Source organism: Paroedura picta, chromosome 10 (assembly GCF_049243985.1).
Source record: "Paroedura picta isolate Pp20150507F chromosome 10, Ppicta_v3.0, whole genome shotgun sequence".
Classification (NCBI taxonomy): Eukaryota; Metazoa; Chordata; class Lepidosauria; order Squamata; family Gekkonidae; genus Paroedura; species Paroedura picta.
Window position 1 is genome coordinate 77,695,642 of NC_135378.1, and position 24,265 is coordinate 77,719,906.

The 24,265-nt window shown below is 47.0% G+C and overlaps 1 protein-coding gene across 6 annotated transcripts in view; it reads left to right on the forward strand.

The window, feature by feature from the left end:
- The window catches only part of MAPK10 (mitogen-activated protein kinase 10), a 216,222-nt gene that overhangs the window by 107,628 nt on the left and 84,329 nt on the right, over positions 1 to 24,265 (forward strand). For 4 of the 6 annotated variants that reach the window (XM_077300996.1, XM_077300997.1, XM_077300998.1 and 1 more), the window contains 2 exons: positions 3,158 to 3,229; positions 21,614 to 21,783. In XM_077300996.1, the coding sequence (XP_077157111.1) occupies positions 3,164 to 3,229; positions 21,614 to 21,783 (236 nt within the window). In that variant the 5' untranslated portion in view covers positions 3,158 to 3,163. Of the gene's footprint in view, positions 1 to 3,157; positions 3,257 to 21,613; positions 21,784 to 24,265 lie in introns of all 6 variants that reach the window. The other 2 variants (XM_077301000.1, XM_077300999.1) reach the window with 2 other exon arrangements.

Consider the following 24,265-nt stretch of genomic DNA (forward strand, 5'->3'; position numbering starts at 1 on the left):
TCTGCTAGGAGTCCCAAATCTCCTTCCCTTCCTCTCCCCACAAAAGACACTCTGTGAAGTAGGTGGAGAGAGCTCTGATACTACTGCTCAGTCAGAACAGCTGTATCAGGACAGCGAGTGGCCCAAGGTCACTCAGCTGGCTGCATGTGGAGGAGTGAGGAATCAAACCCGGCTCGCCAGATTAGAAGCTGCCAAGTTTATGTTCGGTTTAATACATTGGCCAAGCCACAGATTAAAGCCTGCAGCAGAGGGTTCTGTTTTAGATTGTTTGTTGTTTTATAACGAACACCTAATAAAGGTTCTATGATGATGATAGTAATAATTATGTATTTAATATGAGATAAAGTCCAAATGCACCAGGAGATTTTTACTGCCCCCTCTGCACACCATGACATTAACCCAAGGTAGTACTCTGGGTCTGTTATGAGATGCGTGAATTCATTAGACATATGGCAAATTGGACATCAGAGTGCGAGCAGGTGGCTCAGTTGACCGCAGAGATTACTCAGCCAACTGCCACTCATCGTCTCACTTTTATTGGCTGTGACCCAGGAAGGCCAATCTCCTGGAATTGGATATTTGTATGATGATGTGATTGTGTACCACCGCAAGCCAGCTTGCTGGCAGCAGCGGCATATAAATCCAATAAATAAATAATTAAGAAGAATTGTTCCCTAAATAAGTAGCCCACAATGCACAATTCCATTTCCTTAGTTGAATAGGGACTTTTCAAAGGAAGCATCGATGAGTGCTGTTGCTACATATCACATTTCCTGCCTTATTGGAGGAATAACTGCATACAAGACAATGTCAATAATTCATTTGTGCTTAGGGGGAAAAGCATGTCTGCTTGTGTATTGGATAGCTGTTTATTCAGTTATGGGGGTAGGGGAAGGAAAGTCTATGCATGGTCAACAGTGCGCACCCAGCCTACAATGGGCAGCCCTCAGAGGAAAGGATTTCTCTTCCCCTCCTGCCTTTCCCTCTGCCCTGAATCCCATTCATTTGGAAAGATGCTTTCTGAATCATCATCCACCCTTTTGATATGAGGATAATGATTCAGATAAGGCATCCTACTTCCCTTTAATGGGCCTTAGATGCTCCGTGCCCCTGCCATGAGAGGGCATAATTATCTGGTAGGTTTCCAGAAACCAGCGAGACAATGATTAATATTAAAAGGCTGCACAAAAATGAGAGGCCGAGCAAGGGAGGGGGAGAGACATTTAGCCATCTGTGGGACGGGAAGCTTGCGGAGTGAGTCACCGAGCGACGAAACAGCCATTGGAGCTCCTGCAGCACCACGCCAGAAAGGTCATACGCTTGCTTTTTTTGAACAAGGTTATTCATTCATTCATTAAAAATTAAAGACGCATGCATCTGCGGCTGAGACTGCTGGGGAAGATTTTCCTGTTTGGTTTCCTGGGCTCTCATACCCGGCCTAGATGCAGCCATGCAGCATCCTTCAGAGGCAGGTCAACAAAGGGCAATGCCTAAGACCACGGTCTCCTGCTGCCACCTCCTGCCTCACCATCTCTCCTCATCCCCAACTCTACCCGGGAGCAGCAAACGCTCCTTTCTTCCTGGTATGTTTTTAAAGACAGATGTGTAGCTGTGAAAATTGGACCATAAGGAAGGCCGAGCATCAAAGAATTGAAGCTTTTGAACTCTGGTGCTGGAGAAGACTCTTGAGAGTCCCTTGGACTGCAAGGCAAACAAACTGGTCAGTCTTAGAGGAGATCAGCCCTGACTGCTCCTTAGAAGGCCAGATCCTGAACGTGAAACTGAAATACTTTGGCCACCTCATGAGAAGGAAGCACTCACTGTTGGGAGCATTGAGGGCAAAAGAAGAAGGGGACGACAGAGAATGAGGTGGCTGGATGGAGTCACTGAAGCAGTCGGTGCAAATTTAAATGGACTCCAGGGAGTGGTAGAGGACAGGAAGGCCTGGAGGATCATTGTGTGTGGGGTCGCAATGGGTCGGACACAACTTCGCTTCTAAAAACAACAACAAGGCAAGCCATGCAGGTCCAATGGGGATTCTGAGTGCTCACATCTTGAGCTTGCTGCACTGTCTCTGAACAAGTGTGGAGAAGTGGAATTTAGTGTGGACACAACTATGAAGGGGAATTGCAAACCCAAGGGATGCTGGGCATCTCTGTAATATGACTTTTAAGCATGGCAATCAATTTCATAACTATTGGTGCTCATTTCATGAAGGATGAGGGTAGCTTGAAGAAGGCGTTGGTTTTTATATGTCACTTTTCTCTACCAAGAGCCTCAAAGCAGCTTCCAACCACCTTCTCTTCCTTATCCTTTGAGGTAGGTGAAGCTGAGAGAGCTTTGACAGGACTGCATGGTCAAAACAGCTCTATCAGTGCTGTGACAAGCCCAAGGTCACCCAGCTGGCTCCATCAGTGCTGTGACGAGCCCAAGGTCACCCAACTGGCTCCACGTGGAGGAGCAGGCAGTCAAACCCGGCTCACCAGATTAGAAGCCACTGCTCTTAACCAGTGCACCGAGCTTGCTGGGTGTTATGCATATATGTTGGTCAGGGGCCATGACTCAGTGGTCCGTCATCTGCTTTGCATGCAGAAGATGGCAGGTTCAATCCCTGGCATCTCCAGGTGAGATGAATTTGAGGGGACTGATTGGCTGTTTTAGCAAAGAATTGTCATATGGCTGTATTTGGATGTTGTGACAGTTTACTATTTTAACAGAATTGACTTTTGCTTTATATTCCCACTGTCATGATGGTCAGTTCATAGCCTGAGGAAGAGTGCTTGCACTCGGAAGCTCACGCCTTGAATAAATCTTTGTTGGTCTTAAAGGTGCCATTGGACTCTGACTTTACCATGGAAATGGTAGATGATCAATTGATTGGCTGGTTCCTGTCTCTTACTTTCGTGCCCACTACTCTGAAGGGGCATATTACCACTTCTGGGGTTCCCTGAAGCCTGGAAAAAAATTCAGGGGTTCCTCCACAGTTAAAAGATTTAAAAGAGTTTGGGTTAGACAATGCTAATTCCAATGTACCCACAGTCTGAACCAGTATGTCCACCCAGGTCACGGAGATATAATGCTATGTGTTTTGAATGTTCAAATTCCATATTGGAAGTCAATGGCAGATATTCATGTTCTTCTTCCCTGAATTTTGCAGGTATTTATGAGCCGCCACTTCTTGTACTTCTGCAGTGAACCTACCCTGGATGTGAAGATTGCCTTTTGTCAGGTGTGTGTTCCTTACAGGTAAAACAAGGTACAGTACTTCCATCTTTTGCAGCCACTAACTGGGCTTAGTTGTGGGCATGTGTAAAGTGCCATCAAGCTGCCTCGGGGCGACCTCATTTGACTTCCCAGGCTAGTGATGAAGCGGGGGTGGTTTGCCATGGACTTCCTCCCCAATATCAACCCCGCTCAGCTTCCGAGGTTTATTTTTACATTTTTTTTATTTTTAGAGTTTTAAACCTCCATGGTGGCTTACAGCCTAACTTAAAATACAGAAAACTTAAATATCAGTTCTAAAGTCTCAAATTCGGTTTTAAAATGTAATCAGGGCAATTATAAGGGGGTGGGGGAATCTATGGCCGCCTCTTTTTGCATAAGTATTAAGGTGACTTACTGGGGGCCATGTAAAGTACTTGAAGTGGTGCCTACAGGTGGACTTTTGAACAAAGAGGACAGCATTTTCTTGGCATTCTTTCTGGCTTCAACCATAGCCTAGTGTAATGGCTCTGTCTTGCAGGCCCTGGTTGAGGCCAGTTTCACCTCTTTGGTGCTGGGGACCCCGAGCAAATTCTTGTTGCTAGATCTTAGCACTCTTGGGTGTAGTGGAAGATCGGACATGATTGGGCTATTCCATATCATCTTTTGTCCCTTCAAATCAGGATCTGAAGTTGCTATGGTTTTGTGTGATGCATGAACATGAACACCTTGGCTTAATCCTGGTTTATTCTTCGGTGATTCTATGCCAGGCTAAGGAAGGAAAGAAATTAAGCCAATCCTTATTGAAGCAAATCAGGATTTGAATCCCAATTTTGCTGACCAGCTGTATTTTAAGCCATTGTTTCACATTATGTTTGAACAAGCCATTATGAATATTTTTAAAAGAACGCCAAGAAATCAGACGTTTCTGTTTACTTTGACAATGCCAAAACTATAATTGCCTTATTGGCCGATCCTATGCTGATTTCATTGGGCCAAGACAGGAAGAACTGCAGGGAATTTTATCATCACTTACACAGCATAAGGGCACTGCCCAAAAAACTATTATGGCATTCTCTAGTTTTGCAGTGTACTGCTGAACTCAGGCATGCTAGAAACATGAATCCAGTTTCAGACACTGTATAAAGCTGATATGGTATACGAACCCTGCTTGGAGATGGACTGTCATACTTATCCTGGATGCTTTGGGCTGCATCCAGCATTGAGCAGCAAGTCGGACTAGATGGTCTGGATGTCACCTTCCAACTTTATGGTTCTATGATTCTATAAGCAGCAGTTGGACAGAAACGTCGCATGGATGCTTTAGGCTGATCCTGCATTGAGCAGAGGGTTGGATTAGATGGCCTGGCAGGCCCCTTCCAACTCTATGATTCTCTAGTATTTTGAGACATCCCATTCTTTCAAGATCAGGAATATTTTTACTATCTTAAACAGATGCCGCCTTTCTATGTTTATGCATCAGTCTGTCTCTATAGAATAAAGTCCAAATCTAGTAGTCCCTTAAAGACCAATACAATTTTATAGAATGTAGGCTTTCATGATTCAAAATTCAACTCAGCAGAAATGTTCTCATTTGTATGTGACGAGTGAGCTTTGATTCACGAAAGCTTATCCTCTGCAGTCCTTAAAGTGCTACTGGGCTTTGATTCTGTTCTTGCCAACTGACATGGCTACCTGCCTTGAGTTGGATGAGGCAGGCAAGTCCAATCTTGTCAGTTCTCAGAAGCCAGGCAGAATTGGCTTTGGTCGGTATTTGGATGGGAGAGCACCCAAGATCGCTATGCAGAGGCAGGCAGTGGGAAATCACCTCTGAATGTCTCTTGTCTTGAAAACACAACGGAGTCACCATAAGTCGATTGTGACTTGGTGACACTTTCCACCACCACCACCACCAACATGGCTACCCACTTGATACTATTTCTCTCTCTCTCTCTCTCTCTCTCTCGCTCTCTGTATATACTGGATACTAGATGAGGTAATTTTAAATGGAATTAACCAGCTTAGGCACTGGGTGGTAATGGAATGAAAAGATATATTTTATCTTGTGAATCTTGCTATGATAATTTTTCTGGACTTTCATTTCTCTGCACTTCAGTTTCTCCTTTCTTTCATAAAGTTTTGCTGTGGAAACATTCTTGGTACCCTGTGTGTCATGTAACCTTGGAGGGAATCTTGGGACACGCATACTGTCTCTCCCACCCTGGATTCCAAGTATAATTTATTTTATTTATTTTAAATATTCATAATATCGACACTGCACTAGCAATGTCTGAAGCTGTGTACAGCTTGTTAAAATATTGGTGAACCAAACCCTAATATAAAACAGCAAATAAACCCCCCGTTAATCATGAAACGGCAAAGTCACTGATAAAAACCAACCTAAGAGTAATCTAAAAGCTATTTGAAACAGAAAAGTTTTTGCTGGGAACCAACTAATATCCATAAAAGGTGCCATTGCAAAGATGGAGGTGAGTATCCTTGAAAAGGATGTAGTCTTATGGCCTCTGCCTCGTCTCTGAAGGTGAGGGGGCACACAAAGAATGGCTGGTAAAGCCAAACCCAGCGGTCTCTCAAGCACCCACGCTGAGAGTTTTTACATTACTGTTCTGAACTGGGTGCTATTAATCATTGGCCCTATTCAGGGTAAAGCCATACAAGGGCCAGGGTGTCATACAGCAAATTTCCTTCCATTAATGAGCTGTCTCCGAAGCGCTGTGGTAATTTCAAGCAATGTTGCTTTTGCCCCCACCCTTTTTCACCACACAATTTTCATTGGAGAGTTTTGTTTTGTTTTTATAGTTCTAATCTGAGCACTATAGTGCTAAACCAATATAGCATTGAAATTAATGGAGCCAGGGCATCTTAACAGCGCTGCTATAGCACTTCAGGGCTATCTTGATTTAGCACTGTAGGGCTCCATTTAGAATGCTTAAAAAACCCTCAGAGGGAAGATCACATGGTGAACAAGGGCAGGGAGGGGGGCAGCATTGTAGGAAGCTCTGCGGACATTTTAACCGCACACCCCAGTAAGTGTGAAGTGCAATGAAGGGGTAGAAAATGGAAGAAAGACATTTCCCTCAAAAGCAGCTCAACCACGCTTTGCTAACCCGATGTAAGTGAGTTTGTACGAATAGGAATATAGGAGCTGGTTCTTAAAATGGATCTGTCTGATATGACAGAAAACATCCTTTAGCAATCAGTTGCTAAAATGGAATACACAGGTAGTTTCAAAATGGCCTGTATAAGGCTTTAGAGGTTAGAACCTCCACCTTGAAAAATTGGGATTGGCAGCAGACTGGTGGTCATTTGATGCCTAGATAAAGCATCCTCCCCCTGTTGACAGATTAGTTTCTTAAGAGTGGTGCAGTGATTCTCTTAGTCTCTGTGTTGCTCAGATTCATCTAGATCAGAGCCGTTGTATGGAGACACCTCTTTTTGTGGGGAAGCACTCATGGTATAACTGTAACCCTCATCATCATCTTGCCATTCGGGCTGTTTGGTGGCATGGGGATTTTCCTGTGCTTGCCCCCAAAATTGCCAGCAATGCAGATGCTCTGAATGAAGTTGGCTGGTGCAGAGATGAAAACTTTGCAGAGGTGTCTGTCTTCAGCATAAAGAGCTGCCATTTAGAAGCTGGTTTTGCTTGCCTCCATGTCAGGGTCGTACCATGACGCGGCCCCTAATGCAACTACTCTTCTGGAATGAATTGCCCTTGAGAGTGTGAGGCCTGATCATTTAAACTTTGGAGGGTGGAATGTAATTCAATAAGCTAAGCAGTCGGGGACTGAATATTAAGTTGTGCAGGCACTGGCTTAGCTGTTTAAATGTGAGGGTTGGCCGTGAACATGCAGACGTGCTCAGCACAGCGACAAGGTATCTGCTAACAGACTTTCCCATTATCAGAGTGAAAATGGGCTTTTGTGTTTCGTTTTTAGATTCATTGAGTAAGGCCAGGACCATCGGCTTCTTCATTGATTTTCTTGGTGGGTGGAGTGTGCTGTTTGATGCTATGCTAGGGAACTTTGCCTTTACAGGGTTGCATCTTCAGATACCACTTATTGAGTGGTTTCTGGTTTTAAGTGGCACCGGTGACAGGGAGGGTTGCCAACTATGGGTTGGGAAATTCCTGGACAAATGGGGGTGGTAACTGGGGCTTGGAGAGGGGAGGAACATCATTGGGGTACAACGCCATAGAATTTAACCCCCTAAGCTGCCATTTCCTCCAGAGAAGAAGATCTCTAGAAATCAGTTATAATTAGGGCAGCCAGGTCTGGGTTGGGGAATCCATGCAGATTTGGGGGTAGAACAAAGGGAAGGCAGGGCATGGGGCAGAAAAGGACCTCAGTGGGGTATAATGTCATAGAATCCACCATGTAAAGCCGCCATTTTCTCCAGGGGAACTGATCTCTATCGCCTGGAGACCAGTTGCAACTTGGAGATCTCCAGGCCCCACTTACAGGTTGGCAACCCTTACAGCAGGGTGTTGGTGGAGTTAGTTCTTGTTCTTATGTGGATTCTTAAGAGGAAGTAAAGTAGGTAAGTGGGTGTTCTTCAGTTAGTTGGAAACACTTTGGCTCCACATGCATAGGGCATGCTTTGATCTGTGCTTTTCACTCTGTCCGATTCAGAATGACTGCAGCAGCTGCTGTTTAGCTTTACAAATACAAGGCTGGCATCCATAGTGTGCCTGATAGGATATCTTCTGTGGCCCACTGTCCAAAAGAGGACTCACTGTTGACGAAAGATATTTGGTCCATCTGAAGAAGATAGGAGCTGTTTTTTGTACCCCACCTTGTACTAGGGGAATGTCACCAGGGGAATGTCAAAGTGGCTTACAATTGCCTACCTTTCCTCTCCCCACAACAAACACCCTATTGGGGGGTGGGGGCTGAGAGAGCTTGAAGAGAACTGTGTCTGGCCCAAGGTCACCCAGCTGGCTGCATGTGGAGGAGGAGTGGGGAATCAAACCTGGTTGCCCAGCTTACAGGCCAGTGCTCTTAGGCACAACACCAAGCTGGTTCTCCTGCTCCCACAAGGGTGCTGTGGAGCAATCTCCCATTTCACACTGAGAGAGGCACCTGGATGGAGTGGAGAATAACCCTTTTTCAGTCACCTGCTGCCACCTATAGAACATAAAAGAGCACGCTAAAGTCAGCACTGCAACATCCTCCAGGGTAGGCACCCATGCGGAGTGATGTCTTTCGTGGGAAAACCACTAGATACAGAGGTGGCCAAACTGTGGCTCTCCAGATATCCATGAACTACAGTTCCCATGAGACCTTGCCACCATATGTTGTCAGGGGCTCATGGGATTTATAGTCCATGGGCATCTGGAGAGTCACAGTTTGGCCACCCCCGGGGCATGTTACTGTAAAACTTTAAGTCAGACATGAAAAAATAACCTGGGAGGATACGATCATGTGGATCTTCTAGCTTTAGATCTTTGCTGAGCTGTGGAACTCGCCTGATGACTTTGCACTGGGTCACTGTCTCCTAGATTCTGAAAATTTTAAAAAGAGAGATGGATGTAGTGACTTGTCTTGGCAGCCAAGCCCAGCATTCAGCTGTCCCTGAACTGTACCATCTTGGATGTCCACATGTTTAGTCCATAGCTTTGAATTATCTGCTCATGTTAACATTTTTTATGTGAGATGAAATCTAACACACCAGGGAGAAGGTGGGACCGATTGCGCACTTTGCACCTGCAGGATAATGTTGATACATTGTGGTATTCAAATATGCAGCGTACATAAGACTATGTTGTAGGCTATCAGCCAATTAATTGGAGTCATCCATCTCCCGCTAGCACTGGGCGTCTTGTTGAGAAATCAAGGCCGGCAAAGAAACTCTGTTAGATTTGCTAAGACACGGGACTATCCTTTCCCCCATCTGCTTTTGCTCCAGTGAATTGAATGTCCTTGGCTTGAGAGAACTACACATACAATCATGAAGCTGCCTTCTACTGAACTGGTCCATCATTCTCTTCTCAAACTGGTAGCACTTCTCCAGGATTACTTTAGGATGCTTTTCCTGCATTTTCCTGCATTGAGCAGGGGGTTGGACTAGATGGCCTGTATGGCCCCTTCCAACTCTATGATTCTGTGATCTCAGGTAGAGATTTTTCCCATCACCTGCTTTCTGGTCCTTTTGACTGGGGATGCTGGGGATTGAACCAGGGACCTTCTGCATGCCAGACAGATGCCTTCCCACTGAGCCATGGCCCCTCCCCTATTTAAGGGTCTGCTGAAAAAAATGAAAGGAAGAGTTTAAATGACTTCCGATGTTTCAGAGAGGCTCAGCACAATTGTAGCTATCACTGTCACAGTGGTAAGCAGATGTATTTCTTCGATCATCCACTTCCTCTCTTCAGCAATATGCAGGCAGGAAAACAAATGGTCTTGGTCCCCAGAGCATTTCTTTTAAACTCTAGCAAGAGGAAGCCCTGATGGGCCTGGCCTTTCTGCTCATGCTCCATTAAGATGGAAGAGTCTCGTGCAGCAGTCCACATTATTCACGTCGAATGCATTAACTTGCCAGGACTCTTCCGTGTTGGGACTGGGGTCTTCCATTTCACGTCTTTTCCATCCGTTCTATCAACATCAGTTTAATGGCTGTTGACCAACGCAATTGCATATATTAGTTGCCCGGTGGATGACATTAATACAGGTTGTTTCACTTTCTAAGTTCACCTCATTGATTTTTACTTACCTCTTGGATGGAAACAAAACAAAACCATGGCTTATTGTCTGAAAAAGCATAAATCTCAGCACATTTCCTGGAAGAAGCCCACAGACAGCAGTTCAAAGAGTCTGCTTGATGGGGGGAAATGGTGGAAAGCTACTCGGCATGTCTGTGGTGAGGGGAACTTGGGTTGTATGCCAAAAAATTAGATCTAGCCCTGGGTCACTGTCTAGAAGACAGAGCAGCTACTGAGAGATGAACACAAGAGATGGCCAAACTGTGGCTCTCCAGATGTCCACAAACTACCATTCCCATGAGCCTCTGCGAGTACATGTCAACATGGGCTTCTGGGAATTGTAGTCCATGGACATCCGGAGAGCCACTGTTTGGCCCAGATGACTTCAGAGGTGGTTCTTAAGGACAAGAGTCCAACAAGTTCAGGCCAAAGTCCATCTAGTTCAGGACCATAACAGCCCAGTCAGTCAGGTTTGCACGACTGGCATGGGTACATTTTATGGTTCTAATATATTGGAATACTGGGCCGAAGTCAAAGGATCTCCCTGCCCCCAATGGCCCTAATTTAGCTTTTAAAGGGTGCTGGGAAAATCAGAGGATGGGTGTCTTACCATCTCATCTGTTTTTATCCAGGTTCTCCCACTCAGCTTTTGCAAATCGTAGCATCATGGAGTTAGAAGGGACCTCCAGTGTCGTCTAGTCCAACCCCCTGTGGAATACAGGAAATTCATAACCATCTGCCCACCACAATGACCCCAGGGATTCTGGGGTTTTTTTGAGGGGGTGGGCATCATCTGGGCATGGAACTAGGATAGCTGCCACTTATCTCTGTAAGCCATGTCTCATTGATAGAAAACTGTAGCTCAGTGTAACAGAGCATGTGCTTCACGTGCAGAGGACCCCAGGTTCAATCTCTGGCCTAGCTGGTTAAAGGCGCCATGTACAGGAAAAAACCTTTTTCTGTCTGAGATTCGGGAGGGTTGCTGCCCATCAGAGTAGGCAGTATTGGGCAATGTGGGGCAATCACCTGACTCAGTATAAGACATCTTCCTGTCTTTTCATTCCAACACTGCACAACTTGTAGGAGCAAGAAACACCCAATTAAATGCAGTCTACCTCTGCCCACAAGGCAGCCGACATGCTGTCTGAAGCTCTGCCCATGAGGCTGGGAGTTCGATCCCAGCAGCCGGCTCAAGGTTGACTCAGCCTTCCATCCTTCCGAGGTCGGTAAAACGAGTACCCAGATTGCTGGGGGGTAAACGGTAATGACTGGGGAAGGGAATGGCAAACCACCCCGTATTGAGTCTGGCATGAAAACGCTGGAGGGCATCACCCCAAGGGTCAGACATGACTCGTTGCTTGTACAGGGGATACCTTTACCTTTCTGGCCACAGATTCGGCAAGGTGATGCCTACACATGTTTTGACAAACCTGTAGAAATTGAAGGCCACGAGAATCCCTTTAATACTTTTGCTTCAACTTCTGTCTCTTAATTTATTGTGGAGGGGGGATGTCAGGCTCCCTGGACATGCGTGTCATTTGCAGTAAGTGAAGGGTGCTGGAGTTTGCGGCACCTACTTTAGAATGTTTATAGGTCTCCGTGCTCCATTATGTCTTCCCTACACTTCCTGCTCCAGCGTTGAAGGATTTTATGTAATCATATAGATGATGATTGAATTCCCCTAGCTACATGATTGGTCGTAAAAACGTTCCTCCCAAGCAAATAAACATCATTCTTTCCTACCGTAACCCTGCTGAATTCAATCCGCCATACTTTCTCCGGCTTGCGGAGCATTTTAAATGCTCACAAACTTCCCTGCTGGAAGAATGGAAGTTTCGACATTTAAAATTACGCTTGCGTTAATTTCAAACCATGTTTTAAAGCCCCCTGGAAATCAAAACAAACATCAATGCAGGAAAAGGACTCAGACTTGAAAGAAAATGCTCCAAGACCCATCAGGAGGCACCCAGCAAACAAGAATTCCTAAAGGCCTAGAGCAGGGGTAGTCAAACTGCGGCCCTCCAGATGTCCATGGACTACAATTCCCAGGAGCATTCGCTGGCAGGGGCTCCTGGGAATTGTAGTCCATGGACATCTGGAGGGCCTGGCAGGGGCTCCTGGGAATTGTAGTCCATGGACATCTGGAGGGCCGCAGTTTGACTACCCCTGGCCTAGAGAAAGGACGTGACTTAGAGTAGTGATGTTACCAAATTTTGCAACCCCCACCATTCCTGCTCCCAAAATTCCCCTTTCTTTCCATTTCACTTTCTCATTATTTATTTATGTTCAAACTTTTGTACTGCCCTTCACGACAAATCGTCTTGGGGCAGTTCATACATAAAAACCAATAAGATGCAACATTAAAGGTAAAGGTAACCCCTGTGCAAGCACCGGGTCATGTCTGACCCTTGGGGTGACGCCCTCTAGCATTTTCATGGCAGACTCAATACGGGGTGGTTTGCCAGTGCCTTCCCCAGTCATTACCGTTTACCCCCCAGCAAGCTGGGTACTCATTTTACCGACCTCGGAAGGATGGAAGGCTGAGTCAACCTTGAGCCGGCTGCTGGGATTGAACTCCCAGCCTCATGGGCAAAGCTTTCAAACGGCTGCCTTACCACTCTGCGCCACAAGAGGTGCCTAAAATGCAACATTAAAACTCCATAAAACCTTCAGTTAAACAAAAACTAAAAAATAACACCAAGAAAAAGATGACGGCATTCATCGTCCCAATGACTGTTCCAGCCAGATCTTCCCCTAATCCTGTCTATCCTTGGCGTATCATACATGTGGGGAGGGATCCACTGATGTCATTATGGGTCACCACCCTGGCCTCAATCAAACGCCTGGCGGAAGAGCTCCATCTTGCAGGCCCTTTATGGAGATGCTGTGCCTTTTTTTTTACTTCAGTGCTCTTTTCTCCTTAGTTATACAACTTTTTGTGTCATTTTTACGTCAGTTTGGTTTAACCATGGCAGAAACGGTGCAAAGGAAACAAGTCTGGAAAGTCCAGCAGTAGAAATGGGTAAAAATAAAAGGCTCACAAAACTGACGTAAGAAAACAGAAAGATGTGCAAGGGAGCATGGTGATTCATGCTTTCCTGGAGACTCCTGTCTCATGAAGTGACACAAATATATGATGCTGTCTTATACCAAGTCCAGACCTTGGGTCTGTTGTCTCCTTAGAATGGCAGTTGTGCTGTCTCAGGTAGAGTTGCTGGGGTTTGTTTACATCACCTGCTACCTCTTGTTTGCTTGCTTTTTTGACTGGAGATGCCAAAAATTGCGTCTGGGACCTTTTTGCATACCAAGCAGGTGCTCTAAACTCCACCCAGGGTCTCTGCAGAGACCCTGCAAGGAGCCCCGCTGAGACCTCCAATAAGAGGATTTGCTTTTTACAAATGTCCACGACTACTGGCCTTACAGCCAGAGTTCTGATCTCCCAGGGAAGAGAATGCAAAGCAATGGGGTGGACCTCTTAAAAAAAAACATTGACATTTTGCAATTGTTGAACACCAGTACTTTGTGAAGTTAGTCATTGCAATGGGCAAGTTGTGAAGGTAACCAGACACTGGCATTGCTTTAGGATGTGTAGTATCCCGCACCTGGCACTGGATTCCCAACCTGGGGTCAGCAGGAGTTCTGGAAGGGGGTCTGTGGGAGCTCTGGAGGGGGATCAACAGCAGTTCCCCTCCTGCCTTATTCGGCTTGGGAATCAGAGTTGCTTCCATTTCTGTCCCTCCCCATCCCCAAGTGTGAGTTCTCTCCTGGTTTTTGCACCTGGGACCAGATGGAATCTGCATGCCTACACCTTCTTGGTGCAGTGGTTAAGAGCAGTCGCTTCTAATCTGGCAGTCTGGGTTTGATTCCCCGCCCCTCCACATGCAGCCAGCTGGGTGACCTTGAGCTAGTCACAGTCCCGTTAGAGCTGATCTCACAGGGCAGTTTCTCCCAGAGCTCTCCCAGCCTCACCTTCCTCACAGCCGCTTTGAGACTCATCCAGGCAGTGAAAAGTGGGGTATAAAAACCAGCTCTTCTGTTCCTGCTGCTTTAAACTGCCTCCTGTCTCTCCCATCTCAGTACTCCTCCAGCCTTCGTGTCAGTGTGGGTGGTGAGGTCACTTCCAGTGATGTCACTTCCTGGGGGAGTGTGGCAGGGAGGCATAGGCAGCTGACATCACTTCCGGGGCTCCTTGAATCCTGAAAAATTATATCAGGGGCTCCTCCATGGTCAAAAGGTTGAAAACGGCTGCTCTGGAGCATGGTCACTCTACTGGGTATTGGTCCTTAATTGTAGGTTTGTCATGACATGCACATTACAAGTATATTCATGTGTACTTTATCGGCAAGGATATATTGGTGTTGGGTATGCCTTGGTGAAAGATTTTCTTGGAAGTCTGTTAAAATCTGATTGTGTATGTTTTGTTTGTGAGATTTTGAATAAAGATTCTTAAAAAAAAAAGGAGTGCAGTGGCCTCTAATCTGGAAATTGGACTTGATTCCCCGCTCCTCCTCCACATGCAACCAACTGGGTGACCTTGATTCAGTCAGTTCTTTCAGAGCTCTCTCAGCCTCACCTACCTCACAGGGTGTCTGTTATGGGGGCGAGGAAGGGAAAGGTGTTTGTATGCTGCTTTGAAATGCTTTGGGTGGTGAAAGTCAGGGTATAAAAAAACAGGTCATCATCTTCAGTGGTAGAACACCTGCTTGGCATGCAGAAGGTCCCAGGTTCAATCACTGGCATTTCCAGTTCAAATGAACAGGTGGTAGGTGAGGTGTCTACCTGAGATCTCATAGACCTGTTGCCAGTCAGAGTAAACAACTGAAGTTGGTGGCCCAAAGGTCTACCTAGGTGTAAGTTAGCTTCATGCATGGGCAGAGCTCCACAACCGTGGACCCAAGTTGTGATGTGCTTGCCTCAAAAGGTTTGCCACTTCTGCCTTCATTCATTCATTCATTCATTCATTCATTCATTCATTCATTCATTCATTCATTCATTCATTCATTCATTCATTCTGTAATTCATCCCCACCTCTCTGAGAAGTCAGTCCGGCTCATGGTGGTTCACAATAAAAGAATAAAATGCATAATAAAACATAGTAAAATACAATAAGACCCCCTCAACAATGACAATTACTCCTGTCTTTAGACTTTGGGCAGATGTAAAGCTCACGAGGAAGATGGAATTCTCAGCAATCGCCTCAATTCTCTGGTTTTAATTATTCAGCGGCCGTTGCTGCTGAATAATTATCGCTATTAATCATTTCTATAGCTCCCCCCCCCCCCGTGCAATGTTCTTTGTCAAGCGCACCTCATTTGTTACTGTTGATAAAACAATTCATTTCTTTGGGTCGAGGGATTAACTATCTTCTCCCACGCGACAAATGTTACTCGGTGGTGAGAATGACCTTCTTGTATCGGGAACTCCTTATCTGGGGGAAGAAAAGGCAGGCTCGAAGGAACACAACGGCATGCCTATAAATGGGAGGAATTAGCAAGCTGAGTTGGTACCTCTTGGCAGAGAAGAGCCAAACACAGCTCTATCAAGGTGTTTCCAACCTCTGTCTAGCCAGAGGACGGCTCAATGCAGCAATTATCACTCTGTTCCTGGGAAAGCAAGATAGCTCCCAGCCCATTTGCTGGAATCAGTTGAAATGTCACTTGGATCGCTGGGATGAGCCAAGCTGAAGCTGTTTTGGCCTGTTAGCATTTTCCCGTGGTGCATTACATTATCCCTCTGCTGTACTACAGATGGCGTTTGATGTGTGCAAAGTCTGGGATCCACTAGATCAGGGGTAGTCAAACTGTGGTCCTACAGATGTTCATGGACTACAATTCCCATGAGCCCCTGCCAGCGTTTGGTTGGGTTTAAGGATGCCAGCCTACAGCATTGAGCTTATCTACGGATTATAGAGGTCGGTTTCCCTGGAGAAGGCACTGGCAAAGGCACTGGCAAACCACCCTGTATTGAGTCTGCCATGAAAACACTAGAGGGTGTCACCCCAAGAGTCAGGCATGACTCGGAGCTTGCACAGGGGATGCCTTTACCTTTACCTTTCCCTGGAGAAAAGGTCCGCTTTGGAGGGTGGAGTCTATGAGATTGTAAGCCACTTGAGGTCCTTATCCTCCCCAGACTCCATCCCTCAAACTTCAGGATTTTCCCAACCCGAATACGGCAACCCAACCCCCTCATCTCTTGCTAGTAGCTTGGGGGGACCAGTTGGGCTACATAAGGGCAGATGACTGATGTGTTCATCCAATGCACCCTTAGCAAACAGAACCAAGCTTTGATATCCAGGAGTGGTGCAGGACTGCTTGGGAAGAAGAAAGGTCCTTGATGGACTGGATGTAGCTCAAGGGTCACAGATTGCCTCCCCTGAACCAGGACGTTGACTTCTGTTCCTTCTTTCTTGGATCTTTCCAACCTCACAATTCTTCTGGGGAGACCTGACGTGAGCCCAGCAGCGACATGGACGGTGCTCCATTGACAGATGGCACATTGTTTAATTTGGGCTGTCAACGTGGGGCAGGGTTTCTGTTTCTTTTAGAATTCACAGCTGTCCTTAGGGACAAGCTGTCTGCAAGGAAGTGGGTCCCTCCCCCCTTCATAAGAATCGTGAACGGTTGGCACCCTTTTCTCTGGCATTTATAGCCCCGGCCTCACGGCGTCCTTTCACTTCTACCAACCTGCCATAACTAATGCTGTCAGCGACGGCAGGCGTTCCAAACTCTTTCCATCAAAATGACACCAGAAAATCCAAGAAGCGCTAAGCGGTGCTGTTCTTGCAAGTTAGCTGCTCTCTGCCTCCGAGTCCTTTCTGGTTGCCTTGTTGCCCCCCAACAGATCAAGGCTGCAAGTTCATTTTCCTGTTGAGTGGCTTACAGAAGAACCCCCTGACTGTTGGGTAATTAAGGAAGCTAACGTTGGCAATTAGCCAGGAATATATTAACATGCAAGAGCCTCTTGTGGCGCAGAGTGGTAAGGCAGCCGTCTGAAAACTTTGCCCATGAGGTTGGGAGTTCAATCTCAGCAGCCGGCTCAAGGTTGACTCAGCCTTCCATCCTTCCAAGGTCGGTAAAATGAGTACTCAGCTTGCTTGCTGGGGGGTAAACGGTCATGACTGGGGAAGACACTGGCAAACCACCCCGTATTGAGTCTGCCATGAAAATGCTAGAGGGCATCAACCCAAGGGTCAGACATGACTCGGTGCTTGCACAGGGGATACCTTTACCTTTATATTAACATGCTCTGCTCAGTCTGATCATGGGTGGAGCCCCTTAGCCCTCCCTAATGCACAGAACCCCCTGCTCCCTCTGCCCCGCCCTCCTCCCTTTCCCAGTCTCCATATGCCGGTTTGCCTTGTGTTATTAGCAAGAAAACTAGACTGGAGTCTTGGGGAAAGTGGTTTTTAGCAAGGCGACAAGTGGAGAAAGGAAGATGAAGGAGCGGATGTACAATCCGAAGGATGATTCATTCAGCATTTTTCAGAGTACATGAAGAGAGCATAACAATCCAAGGGTACCCAAAGGGTATTTATTTTTATTCGTTGTCTATCAAGGATCGACCAAGAGACTAATTAGATTTCTTTCCATGACCAAAGGATGGGATATTTTTGTCCCCTGAAGAGCGGCTCTTGTGCTTGAAAATGAGAACACTCTGAGTTTTTAGAGTTAATCAAAAACGTACATCTTGACACTTTCAAGTTATTCAATTTTCATGTGCATTGTTGTATTTCAGACCTTGGCCCTTCTCCCTAGTTCTGTTGTTGTGTTATTTTTATAAATATTTTATACATGCCATGTTTTAAATGGTTTAATTTTCGGTATTTGCTGCTTCGGGATCCCTATTTGGGTTGGAAGATGGCACAGAAGTTGCCACACAGGTCCTCTAGTCCAACCCCCTGTTCAACGCAGGATCACCATAAAGCATCCATAATAAGTATCTGTCCAGCTGCTGCTTATAGAATCCTAGAGTTGGAAGGGGACAGACAGGCCATCTAGTCCCACCCCATGCTCAACGCAGGATCAGCCCTAAGCATCCATGATAAGTATCTATCCAGTCGCTGCTTATAGAATCATAGAGTTGGAAGGGGACAGAGGATCAGCCCAAAGCATCCATAATATCTATCCAGCCGCTGCTCAGCACAGGATCAGCTTAAAGCATCCATGATAAGTGTCTGTCCAGCCGCTGCTTATAGAATCATAGAGTTGGGACAGACAGGCCATCTAGTTCCACCCCATGCTCAACGCAGGATCAGCCTAAAGCATCCATGATAACTGTCTGTCCAGCCGCTGCTTATAGAATCATAGAGTTGGAAGGGGCCAGACAGGCCATCTAGTCCCACCCCCTGCTCAACGCAGGATCAGCCTATAGCATTCATGATAAGTGTCTGTCCAGCCACTGCTTGGAACAGGCATAGAACTGTCTTAAATAAAATAGTAAGTTACATGGCTCTGAGAATGTGTGGTGGTAAGCTTGCCAACCTCCAGGTAGTACTTGGAGTCCCTTGGTATCACAACTGATCTCCAGATAGATCAAGATGGAGAGCTGTGTTAGTCTGTCTGCAGCAGCAGCAGCAGAAAACAGCAAGAACCCAGCAGTACCTTAACGACTAACAAATTCTGTGTCAGGGTAAGAGCTTTCTTGAGTCACTGCTAATTTGTCTTCACTCTTTGAAGAAAGGAGCCACGGCTGCCCCAGATTTTGTTAGTCTTTAAGGTGCTGACGGGATGCTTGCTCTTTTCTGCTGATCTCCAGATGAAGCCACATCACATCCCTGCTTTGCCTCCTCCATCTCCTGGAATATCCCTAGCAGGCATTGGCAAGTCTATGCCGTACTGAACATGTTGGACTTTGGATCAGAAGACTGATCTGCCCAGGAAGGTCCTGGGGTGATGTTGGGCCAGGCATTCTCTCTTGGCCCAGCCTGTTTTACAAGTTTATGTTGAGGCTAAGGGGTAGAAGAACAGAACTCTATGAGCTGCCCCGAGATCCTTGGCCGAAGGGTAGGAGTCTTAAAAAATAGAGAGATGGGGGAAAGAAGACCTTAAGTTTTATGTCCTTGTCTTCTCTGAGGCATGGGGTTAGTAGGTCTTGTGTGGTTTGCCAAGGCCATAGCTGGAGTTAGTACATGTGGACAGTAGAAGAAGAAGAGTTGGTTTTATACCCTGCTTTTCACTACCCAAAGGAGTCTCAAAGCAGCTTACAGTCACCTTCCCTTCTTCTCCTCACAACCCTGTGACGTAGGTGATGCTGAGAGAGCTCTGACAAAACTGTTCTGCTAGAACAGCTCCAACAGGACTGTGATGAGCCCAAGGTCTCTCAACTGGCTGCCTGTGGAGGAAGGGGGGGAATCAAACTGGGCTCTCCAGATTAGAGTCTACTGCTCTTTAACCACTAGAGCAGGGGTAGTCAACCTGTGGTCCCCCAGATGTCCATGGACTACAATTCCCGTGAGCCCCTGCCAGCGTTTGCTGGCAGGGGCTCATGGGAATTGTAGTCCATGGACATCTGGAGGACCACAGGTTGACTACTCCTGCACTAGAGCAAATGGTGGTAGGAAACTCCTGGAGGTTTAGGCAGGTGAGTTTTATGGAGGGGAAGGACTTCAATGGATTCCTAGAGTCCATCTTCCACAGTGGTTGTTTTCTAGAACTGCCAGCTCTGGGTTGAGACTTTGGGCGTAGAGCTGAGAGTGGGCAGGGTGGGCCTGCCCATGGTACCTGTGAACAGGCATTCCTACTCTTTTCCCCAGGTAAACTGATCTCTATTTTCTGGAGCTCAGTTATCATCCCAAGTGATCTCCATCCACCACCTGGAGGTTGGCATCCCTACTGGACAGGTCTCCACTGAACCGTCACTGCGGCAGTTCCAGCATCATAGGGGCACCACTTGGTTTGTTGTTGGGTGTTTAACAGCCCACCAGATCGATGCAGTGGTTAAGAGCGGCAGCTTCTAATCTGGCGAGCCGAGTTTGATTCCCTCTACCAGCATCCACTTGGATGACCTTGAGCTAGTCACAGTCCAGTTCTTCTCACAGAGCAGTTCTCTCAGGGTGTCTGTTATAAGAAGAGGAAGGGAAGGCGATTGTTAGCCTTTCCTTTGGGCAGTGAAAAGTGGGGCATAAAAGCCAACTCTTCTTCTTTTGAGGCTTGCCAGGAGCTTTGCTTTAAAGTTCCAGGAACTATTGACCTCTGATGGTGACCCTGACTCCTGGCTCAACCCTTTCTAATTAGATCACTGAGACTGAGACAGAATGTTTGCAGACACCCTGGAAAGTTCTGCTAGTAGTAAATCAGCAATGTATGAGCTGGACATTGGGGGGGGGGAGAAACACCAGCTGCCTCAATCAAAAGGAGGGTGGGAGAGCTGTGGGTAGAGTGCCCGGCTCAAATACGGCAGTGTATCATTTCAGTGGATGGCTTTTTATAGTTGCTAGTTAGAATGCTGAATGACGATTCTGTTCATACTAGGAGCGAATGACGATTCTGTTCATACTAGGAGCGAATGACGATTCTGTTCATACTAGGAGCGAAGCCCATTGCATTCAGGAACACAACAGGTGCTAGATAGGTGGTGGGGTGGAAGAACTCTGTGGACGGCGTCCCCCTCCCCCCAGGAGCTGGAAAGGCTGCAGGCAGCTGTTAGGGAACTCACCGGCAGGGGCAGCTCTCACGCAGCAGGGATCTGCAGCCTCCGAGCCTCGGAGGGAAGTGGAAGGAGGAGGGGGTGGTCAGGGGTGGAGGACAGAAGGCGATTGGCTGACTGCTGGACAGACAGGCAAGCCGGTTGGAGGAGGAGGCACTTAGGGGTGGGACAGCCACCCTGTGTGGGTGTTCAGTGCTGAGTGGCACTTAAGCCATGAGACACACTCCTCCTCCAATCCCTTACCAAAATATATTATGTGGAACGGGTAGCCCGGATGAAGGGCTATTCCCCAACCACATGGTACTTTTAATACATAAACAAGCCTCTAAGAAAACCACCAGCTTTGTTCTGCTGTTGAATTCTGCTTTCTTAATGCGCAAACTGTCTTAACTAAGAGGACATTTAGTGGCCTCGATACTATACAGTCCAGACTCTGGATATTTCTTAGCAGAAGAAGATTTCAGGTTTCTTATCCCTGCTGATCTGATGAGGATATTCATATTTTGATTCCTCTCCTTGTCTTGCGCAAACTGAACCCGTGATTGTTTATTTGCATGCCATTTTCTGTTCCCTTGCACCCCGTATTGGTTGCTGAAAGGTAAGCAGAGCAAACAAGGCCTGCCTGCCTCGTGCATACAAATGCCATTAAACGGCACATCGAGTTTGTATAAGGTACATGAGTAATGGCAAACATTTGTTTGGCATTCTGCAAACAAATCTGCAAAACCAGCCAGGCAAAGCCGGAGCTTGAAATATAAATGAATGCAAAAACAAATGAAACAGGAGCACATTTCATCGTCCCTATCTTCGGAGGAGTTGGACTGATCTGAAGGGCCGAAATTGGGTTCGAGTCCGTTTCTAGGTGGAGAAAGATAATGCGCCAGTCGCTGAGAGCCAGCCGTCGACATTAAATTCTCTGACGATGGGCATGAAATGGCAGCCTGGCTCATGCTCAGCTGCCTTGATGTCTGCTTCGTTCTGTTGTCATCCTGATAGCTGACGTGCCTGTTTTCTTTCTCTCCTTGCCCCTTTGTTTTGTGCTTGCCACAGGGATTTGGGAAACAAGTGGATGTGTCGTACATTGCCAAATATTACAATATGAGTAAAAGCAAAGTGGACAACCAGTTCTACAGCGTGGAAGTGGGCGACTCGACCTTCACAGTTCTCAAGCGCTACCAGAACTTGAAGCCGATCGGCTCTGGGGCTCAGGGAATAGTTTGGTAAGTACGACGTACCCTTTTGTGTGCGTTTGGGGAGCCCTTCCTCTGTATATCCTTAACGGGGCATGCAATCTGCGAGACACCAATGTGGCCCAGTGCTGAGGAGGAGAAATAAGATACGTTCAAAGGGCATAAAGTCCAAGAAGCAACTTCAGAAGGCCTCGGCCTCTATGCTTTTTCGTTGGAGGAACTGGTCAGCCAGTGCGTGGGGCGGGACGCTGGACTCCATGGACCACTGGCCTAATCCGGCGGGGCTCTTCTTGTGTTCTTTGCGAGTCTGGCTCCCTCTGCCCAGCTCCTCCTCTTGAAATAGTTTGCTCATGAAAGCAGAAGCTGGGCAGTCTCAAAGGGGCGGAGGAAGGAAAGTCACAGACTGTGTTTAGTGAAACTTCCATCTTTCCGCTCATGCAAACCTGTTCAAATGCCTGTTCCTTCCATTATTGAGCATCAGCTCAGATCTATTTGCATGTCTAGCATCTGTGTAAGGAAGAGGGCTGTGAAGACAGAAATACAGTGGTCATGGGTGATTTGGGGGGGGGGGCGGCAGAAGGGGCAGGCCCTACTTTTTGGATTCTTTAGAACAGGGGTAATCAAACTGCGGCCCTCCAGATGTCCATGGACTACAATTCCCAGGAGCCCTTGCCAGCGAATGCAGGGGCTCCTGGGAATTGTAGTCCATGGACATCTGGAGGGCCACAGTTTGACTACCCCTGCTTTAGAATAATGCTGTTGTTACCAGCAGCGGGTGCCACGAGGACACTGTTCCCTCACATGGTGATGTTGCAGGAAAAAAAAGAGAGAGAGAGAGATTGGCAGCAAGTAGGACAGCAGGGGAGCTGAGAAAGGAGCAGGTGAGGGTGCTGATGAGGCAACAGAGGCGGGACAGGGCAACGTATTTCTGTGTATTCCCACCATTTGTTGGCCATCTAGGGATGTCGGCCTCCAGGTGGGACCTAGAATTATAGCTCCGCTCCAGGCAACAGAGATTAGTTCCCCTGGAGAAAAGGGCTGCTTTGGAGAATGGACTCCATATCATTCTACTCCACTGAGGCCCCTCCCTGCCCCAAATACCTCCCACTCCCGCTCCACCCCCAGAATCTCCAGGCATTTCCCTACCCAGAGCTGCCAGCCCTATGGTCATCTGACTAGCCCCTCATAAATAGTCCCAGAACTGCAGATTCTAGCTAGCAGGCACATGGAATTTACACTCAGTTGGTGGCAGTCACCTCTGCAGCTGCCCAAGCAAACCCAATAAATTCCTTCTCTCGGTGTTCTAAAAACACCCCAGACCTGCCAGGTAATAAGTTTCCACCGGCATCTCTTTGAAGCTGTCTAAAAATGCAAGGTTTCCCAATTGAGGTGGCCATTCATTCTTCTTCACTTAAAAAAAAATAAAAGACAAGAAAAATAAACTCTGACTTTTCAGTACAATGTATGGATACCATATGGGACAGGTTATCAAAATCTCTGGGTTGCTGGATTGCCTCTGAACCGTGGCGTTCTGAATTGGGATCTTTCATTTGCAAAACAGCATCCGCTCACTCCCACCAATCTCTCTGGTCAACAGGATCCTTCTTTGCCAAATACTCCCCTGATTTCTGAAATGTTGCTCCTTGCAAATCAGTACCCCTTGTGAAATCCGCCTTGCTGACCAGGGTCCTCTAAGCTAGCTTCAGATTTGCTTAACCAGGGGTAGTCAAACTGCGGCCCTCCAGATGTCCATGGACTACAATTCCCAGGAGCCCCTGCCAGCATTTGCTGGCAGGGGCTCCTGGGAATTGTAGTCCATGGACATCTGGAGGGCCACAGTTTGTGACTACCCCTGGCGAGTCTCCCCAAACTGGATGGCCCTCCTTGATTTTTCACACTTTAGCGCTAGCGATGTAGTTTCCCTGCCAAGGAATAGCGAACAGCTGCTTTCTTCTCCACTCCTGTAATTTTTTCCTCATTTGGAAGGGGATCAGACGCAGTGCTGCTGGAATGGCAGTAGACGCCATGTGCTAATTGTGGCAGCTGGTGCGGTTAGGAAAAAAAAGGGTTCTCTGCAAGCTCATCTTGTTTCTAGCCGAAAGCAGCACTGCGGCTGAGTGTCAAGCGAGTGGGGGTCCTGGGGTCTTTAAAAACTCCACCCAAGTGCAGATGTTTATACAGGATTATCATTTGAATGCTGTTACGGCTGCAGTTGGCGTTCTGCAGCTATAGCGAGCGTGGTTTTTATCGGTCTGTTCATCCCATGCTGAAGAGAGAGCTTCCTAGGAGGACTAGCAAAAGACCTCAATTGTAAATATCAGGATCGTGCTTTTGAAATGTGCTGCTGGATTCTGGATGCTGGATGACAGGCCCATGAAGGGGCAGGTTATAAATGTAAATTTTAATAAACAGATAGCTGTACCGTACTTGCTGCAGCTCACCCTGGAAAAACAGGGGCATCTGATTCCATGTTTAGAAGACTTGCCTGCAGTGTGCTTGGTCTTAAGATATC